The sequence below is a fragment of the Perna viridis genome, chromosome 15, assembly GCF_037379345.1.
Source record: "Perna viridis isolate PV_CMFRI_1.1 ecotype Kerala chromosome 15, ASM3737934v1, whole genome shotgun sequence".
Classification (NCBI taxonomy): domain Eukaryota; kingdom Metazoa; phylum Mollusca; class Bivalvia; order Mytilida; family Mytilidae; genus Perna; species Perna viridis.
Window position 1 is genome coordinate 23,165,831 of NC_142459.1, and position 7,147 is coordinate 23,172,977.

The following is a 7,147-nucleotide window of genomic DNA, read 5'->3' on the forward strand; positions in this document are numbered from 1 at the left end:
AAAATACAAAATACTACATGGGTAAAGCGAAATAGTCGCCACATAGCTGTAAATGATAAAAGTGAAATCAAAAGAAAAAAATACGAAACTAAAAAATTCGGAAAAAACAGTAACGCCCCTGAGTAACACATGAAATATTAAAGAATTGTACAAAACATTCAAAACAAAAGTGACAAAATAACTTTTCTTTCAAATGTCATGACTGACGTAACGTTAGTGGATGGGTATCGTCATCTTTATAATAAATATAACGCATTACTACACAGACAGTTGAAAATTTAATCTTCTTATTTAAAAAAAAAAATAATCATGAAGATTTAGAAATCAAATAAAGCTTTAAAAATATGTTAACATATTTATAACATGAAAGAAATGAAAAACTCACGGTGTTAAACCATTAAATCAGATTTAATATGACATGATGAATTACACAAGGTAAATTTGACATTTTAACCCCTCAAACGGCTACATCATTTTACACGTCAAGAAAAACGTTAAAAAGTGACTTCAGATTTTGTTATTGTAAACATAACGAGTGAATCATTCAGGAGATATCCACTGGTCAATATACATATATCCGAGAAATGTCCACAATATTCATCAGAGAGTGACTTTGTATGACCTTGGCAGTTTTATGTTGTAATAAACATTGAAAGAAGAATTACTACTTAAAATGTATAGATTTGTGTTAATTGGTTTGTTAAGTTTAACTTCTCTCCAGTGTGGTAAGTTCATTTATATTTTCTTCATCTTTAATAATTTGATTTAAATAAACTTAAGTCCTGGTTTAAAGTCATTAATAGTTAATTATACAAGAAAATAAAACAAAACAGGATATAAACGAAGAAACCAGTGGCGGATACCCCTCCTCAAATATTTGGCGAGAAAGCAAAGGACAGTACAGCCTGGACCCCTTTTTCAGGAACCATTATTGGACCCCCAACCCCACTTTTTTCAAAACCTCAGAATCTGCCCCTAGCATATCCTATCCCCGTCAACTCAAAAATACTTAAGTTTGAGGTTAGTGCATCCTCTGTACAATACATGATCTTTACTGTGAACCAGGGGGAGGGGGATGTCATGCAAGAAGCAGAAAAAATCTCCATCCTTCGGGAGCACCTAATATTCTACTGGTTAATGTTTTTGTTTTGTTTTGTTTCGTTTTGCTTTGTTTTGTTTTGTTTTTGTTTTGTTTTTGTTTTTGGTTTTGTTTTTTGTTTTTTGGGGTTTTCTTTGCTACTCGTACATTTGTCTATTTCAAATTTGTGTCTTGTTGTTGTTTTCAATCATTATATGTCTTTTCTAGCTTGTTTTTGCCATGAATTTACATTGTACCCTTTTTTCTGGCACTTCAGTATTTTCGCTTTTCGTTTTGTTACATGTATGTCATAAAATTCCCGAACTTTGATTGGTATTTCTACGGAAATTCAAACTATTATCTCACTCTAGGTATATTTTAAGCAAACGATATTTTTGATCCTTGTTTTTATTGCTTTTTAAAAGAAACATGATACAGTAGAACAATGTTATAAAAGATGCACAATTTGTCAAATCACATATAGTGTCCGAAAGTACATGTACAACATAAAGAGAATTAATACTGCCTCTAACCATATCATATTCTATAGAAATTATAAGTATGCCATTGTAAATAACCTACAATTGATGGTAGACTTATTTCTTTATCTAGATAGCCACTTTTTCAAACATCCAGTAAACCATGGTAGCATATTGGTAATATAAACGCTGTTTTGTACAAACAAATAAACAATATTATTATTTATTAAAAAGCTACTTTTCCGGTAAAAACATTGTTATTATGTAAAGCTATATATTAGACAATGCATTATCCTCTCTTTATCATCAGTGAACAGCGCAGCTTTGTGTACAGACGCCGGACTCTGGGTAGATGGCCACATCAGCTGTAAATATTTACTAGAGCCATCTGGATTCAACATACACAAGGACACTAAAGGGTTTTGTAAGAAGTTCTTTGATAAGTGCTGTGTCACCTGTACAAGACTAGAACAGGTAACTGATATTTATCAAATTACAAAATAAAGTTAATGTCACAAGAGAAAAATATTTTGTCAGCATAAAATGACTGTATGAAAATTCTCCTCTTAAAAATATTGCTCAGAGTCAATTAAAGTTGATATATTTGTTTCTTAGGTTGTCCCACACAAAATGACTGTTGGGATTTTTGTTTCGTTAAAAACACGACAGCCGTTACTAAAAATAGAATATAGGGGTCAAAGGTAGTTTTTTTGCAAAATTATGGCACAAAGGTAATATTTAGCATCATAGGACGGACCTATGCTGACATTTTCAAAAAGATTCGTCAACTGATGTAGAAGTTACGGCCCCTAAAACAGTTTTAGGAACATTTTTCGCATGTGCAACTATGAAAATCTGCACATAATTCAATGAAAGTTAGCATGTATGTTCATGAGGGTTTTTTGTTTTTGTTTTTGTTTTTGTTTTTTGTTTTGGTTTTTGTTTTTTTGTTTTTTTTGTTTGATTGTTTGTCCTTTGTTGTTGTTGTTGTTGTTGTTGTTGTTGTTTTCTTTTTTTTTTGTTGTTTTCGTTTGCTTTTTTTTATGACAGTCCAAATATTCATTTCACATGTAAATTCACGACATTTATTACACACTTTGTTACTTCACTGCTATTTATATGCTTTGAAATTATTCAGGAAGGCCACCCAACAACAACAACAAGGTTTGTTCCAAGTATAGTGACTGCTGTACACAAAGGTCAAAGTTCAGGTAATTTATGCAATGAATCAGTAGTTGAACCAAGTAGTAAATTATAAATCGAAATGTGCATGTATTACAATAATAAATGTTATTTTAAAGGCGTTTATTGATTTGTAAATGCGACCAAATAAATACAGTCCCAACGTAAGCAACGAAAACTACGGTTTTTCCTTCTAAGTCGTCAATTTTGATTGCACCATTTTGTCTCTAAAGGCATTGATACACCGCATATGCTTATACAAAAATAAGCGTTTTGATTGTCATGACACTGACCAATCAAATTAAACTTCACATAAACAAATGGAAATCGATACTTTTCAAGTTTATATCAATTATTTGACAAATGCAGAAAATTAAAGACCTGAAAATTCCATACTCTGATAGAAAAACAAAATTTGTTTAGTGCTACCTGATTTTTCGTAACATTAAAACGTGTACATATTTTCAGCCTTTTCAATAAGCTTATGATACACTGTTTTATGCAATGTTTTAATATTTCTTTAAATGTCAAGTTGATTCTTCTTTAGCAATGCATTAGACTACAATGTAAAAGAACACTTTGTTACAGGAGTCTTGTGACAAGTCTTTCTATAATATATGTGTGGTTTTGAATTCAAATTCTCATTCACTAACCAGCTGCAGTAAAGTAGACTTGTACAAGTCTCTCTGTATTAAGTATCACTCCACTACGTATTATGCAAAATGAGATACATGGATAAAAAGCCTGCACATTTTAATTTTTGATATTGTGTTTAAGGTAACGGAAAATATCATTTGGCTTTTCATAGAACCTTTGTTCATAAAAGATAAAAATCTTATAGAATACACAGTACAATTCAAAAATAATGGAGATAGCTATGTAAATGACACTTAAACAATACAAACTGTTGAATTTTCCATGTGAATTATCTCCCAAGAGCAGACTGATTGGAATAAATAATTATAATTTCATCATATAGACATATAAAGCAACTTAATAACTAAAAAAAAGTGTAGCCTTTTATTTTTTTTTTTTTTTTTGTTGGGGGGAGGGGGTTAACAGACTTTACAGATTTTTTATTATTCTTACAAAGATTGCTAACCAATATTTTATAAGTTGTATTTATCTACATTGTTAACTATCCACTACTATCATGTATCTATTTGCTGTACTGCAGATGGATAGTGAATGCATAGTTGGTACATTGTAGTAATGGAAAACATGACGCACGTTTAGTGCGTGACTGAAGTATTAAATACACTTAGGCATATTCGGTTTTTTATATTTGCTACGTCATAAATTTCGGAAACTAAAAAAATTAGTAAGATTAAAGAAAAGAAAAAAACAAATGTTGCTAGCATTTAGATTTATTTTCGTGTCTGACTGATAAGAATAATCGGAAATAGGACCAGCAATGTCAGAAATGGGCATTTTGTCATAGTCGACGATGCAATGACGGACCTTTACACAGTTACACGTATACCGTCATTCATTTTGTCTTACAAAAATCTTAACAAAGTCATATCCAAACAGTTTCAGTTATATTTCTTTCCCATAATTTTATATTGACACAAAAAGAGGAGGAGTACCGTATCTTAACTATATTTCATTTCAGCAGAACTTATGACACGGTCTCAACAGTAGTATGGTTTCAAACACAATTGATGATAGACTTTTCTTGTTTTAAATCTTAGAGACCTGTTACCATTTTTTTAAACATCCAGTAAACCTTAATATTTTGGTGATGTTAATCAGACTATTGTCCAAACACAAAAAACAATATCTTTCATACGTATTTGTCAATTAAAATTCAGGTATTAATATTGTAATTGCCTTAACTTACATATAAGTCAATGCATTTTCTCTCTCTCTCACTCTCTCTCATCAGTGACCAATGCTGCCTCGTGTACAGACGCCGGACTCTGGGTTGATGGCCACATCAGCTGTAAATACCTGTTAGAGCCATCCGGATTCAACATACACAAAGACACTGTAGGATTTTGTAAAAAGTACTTTAACAAGTGCTGTATCACCTGTACAAAACTAGAAAAGGTACAATGTTGCCGGTATTTATCACTTATTTAATATTTTCAGATGTTTTGATACATGTACCAGAATTAAATGATAAGGAATGACTGTTATATTTTTTTAAATAATCTCAAAACCAGTGAAAATACGTGGTTTACACTTGGAAACACCTGTTCGCAGGTTATATAACGAGATTGAGGTTATTTCTGTATAGATAGGGAAGTATAACAGTCATTCCTTTAATATATATAAACTCCAACTATTTGATTTCGAATTTAAAAATAACATTATCGTCACGGGAGAATAGTGACGTTTGTATTCACCGCGGCGGTTGATTAAATCTCTACGTGTGTCAACTATTGCTAGAGCTTTATCCTAAATAAAACTTCCTAAGCTGTTACATGGTATTCATGTATATACACTCTGGTTGTCGTCATTCTACTTGAAGTTATAATTACAATTGTAATATAGTCAGGCTGGTTACGTTCATCCTAGTCTTTTTTCAGTAACATTGTACACTGATTACATTAAAACTGGTAACGACGCCCTGGTCATACTCAGCCTAATAAGGTTCGTTATAGTTACCTTCGTTGTTCTAAAACCCTAGTTGGTTATAGGCTCCATTATTATCTAGGCTGATTAAGGCAAGCCTTGTAAAAACGAAGTTCACTAGGTTCTTCCAGGGACGGCTTCAGGCGGGGCGTGGCGGGCGTGCGCCCCCCTAACATTTGCAATGTAAGGGTTGTCAGGGATAGATTTAGGCGGTTTTAGGTTGAAACCTTAATTTCTCGCTAATTTTACCACAGAAGATATTTACATTGCACCCACTCTAGAAGAATATTTTAAAATTTTAACCTTATTTTTTTCTAACTGAGAGCCCCCTAATCTAAAATCCTGGACCCGCCCTGTCTTCTGCCAGGCTGGTAATAAACTTCATGGTTAAAGTCCATCTGGTTACAACCAGGCTGTTTTTTTTTACGTTACTAGTATAGTTCTGGTTCAGCTACTTTGATTAAAGTCAAGTTATAACAAACATCAGATTCATAGGCAACATGTCACATCCAAACTGATTGATTATAGCCCCTTTAATCATTCAAGAACGGTGGTAGTAAAATAATGTTTAGACACCTTCATTGTACAGAGCCATCCTGGTACATGTAATATAGTCAGGCTAGTTTAGACACCCTGATTAGAGCCAATCTCCCTGTTGATAGTCAAGCTATATTTAGACACCTTTGTTACAGCCAGTCTTCCTGGTAATAGTCAGGCTAATTTATGACAACCAGATTATAGCAATTCCCCCCTATTAGAAGTAAGACTAGGTTGGCCCTGTAACAGTCATCAAGGTTATTATCATTCTGGTTATAACCAAACGTAAAATAATCATGTGTTTTTGCTTACTTAGTATTCTTTCTTCTTTTCAAGATCAATTTTGGAAGACCGATGACAACAACGACAACAGTGCCGACGACTTCAACAACTGAAGTAACGACACCATCGACGTCAAGTAAACCAGCGAATTACAAGGGTTTTACTAGTCTGATTTTTGGAAGAATAAAAAATCTCCTTGTCAAGCTTGAAAAATCTGCCAAGAATGGAGGTGATAATTTGTAGCGAACTGTGTTGCAGTATTTCCATCAAATCATAGCGTCAATGTACGATTTGACATTGACGCTTGGTGTCTTACAATGTCATAAATTCATTATTAGAACATTATTAAACTTTAATTTTATTGTGCATATGTAATGTAGATAAAACAAAATCATGTTAAATATTTTGAAAAAAAAATATAAATGATGTTTTAATATTAATCCTGGATTTCCATAGTAACCATATTGAATGGGATATTGTTTCGTAGTAAAGGTCTCAAAGTCATTTTGATGTCATCCCTTATCTTATCAATATATAGAAACTATCAATAGCATGTTTGTATATGCCCTATCGTTTTAACTTATTTATTTTGAATTTTGCCTATGAGAAACTTTACATCATATCAATGGTTTCATGAATAATGGAAATTTGCGACTCTTCATGGAAAACCCGTTCTGCGACTGCATGAAAGCTTAAAACAAACTCTTCCAAATAATTGACGTTTAGTTTAAACATATTTATTTGTCGAATAACGAACAAACGGGCTTAGAAATAAGTACATCTTACTTATGAAGTCTTTTTCCGGTTATAGTAATATACAATAATCCAATGAGCATGCGCATACATACAGAAATATTAATTTTTAAAAATCAGCCATATAAAACAGAAGTTTAAGCAAGTGTCGGGTGGGAGATATGAACAATGTTCTCTACTTAGAGAATGTTATTTGATCGATGACCCCTACTTTTTAAAGAGTTTATTCCATCAGCTAATTGATTCCCTTTCATAC

At 32.3% G+C, this 7,147-nt stretch overlaps 1 protein-coding gene across 1 annotated transcript; it reads left to right on the top strand.

Annotated features, from left to right (window-relative positions):
• The first annotated feature begins 487 nt into the window (after positions 1-487).
• On the top strand, positions 488-6,686 carry LOC148597520 (uncharacterized). Its single transcript, XM_088563385.1, has 5 exons — positions 488-725; positions 1,868-2,031; positions 2,696-2,768; positions 4,628-4,791; positions 6,193-6,686. Exons 1-5 carry the CDS (start codon positions 674-676, stop codon positions 6,379-6,381), a joined length of 642 nt encoding a protein of 213 aa, XP_088419511.1. The 5' UTR covers positions 488-673; the 3' UTR covers positions 6,382-6,686.
• Positions 6,687-7,147: the final 461 nt, after the last annotated feature.

Excerpts from the sequence above, each read along its gene's own strand:
- LOC148597520 (XM_088563385.1), top strand. The coding sequence starts at position 674 with ATGTATAGATTTGTGTTAATTGGTTTGTTAAGTTTAACTTCTCTCCAG. Across the intron at positions 2,769-4,627 it reads ACACAAAGGTCAAAGTTCAG|TGACCAATGCTGCCTCGTGT; the intron begins GTAATTTATGCA and ends CTCTCTCATCAG. Across the intron at positions 4,792-6,192 it reads CCTGTACAAAACTAGAAAAG|ATCAATTTTGGAAGACCGAT; the intron begins GTACAATGTTGC and ends CTTCTTTTCAAG.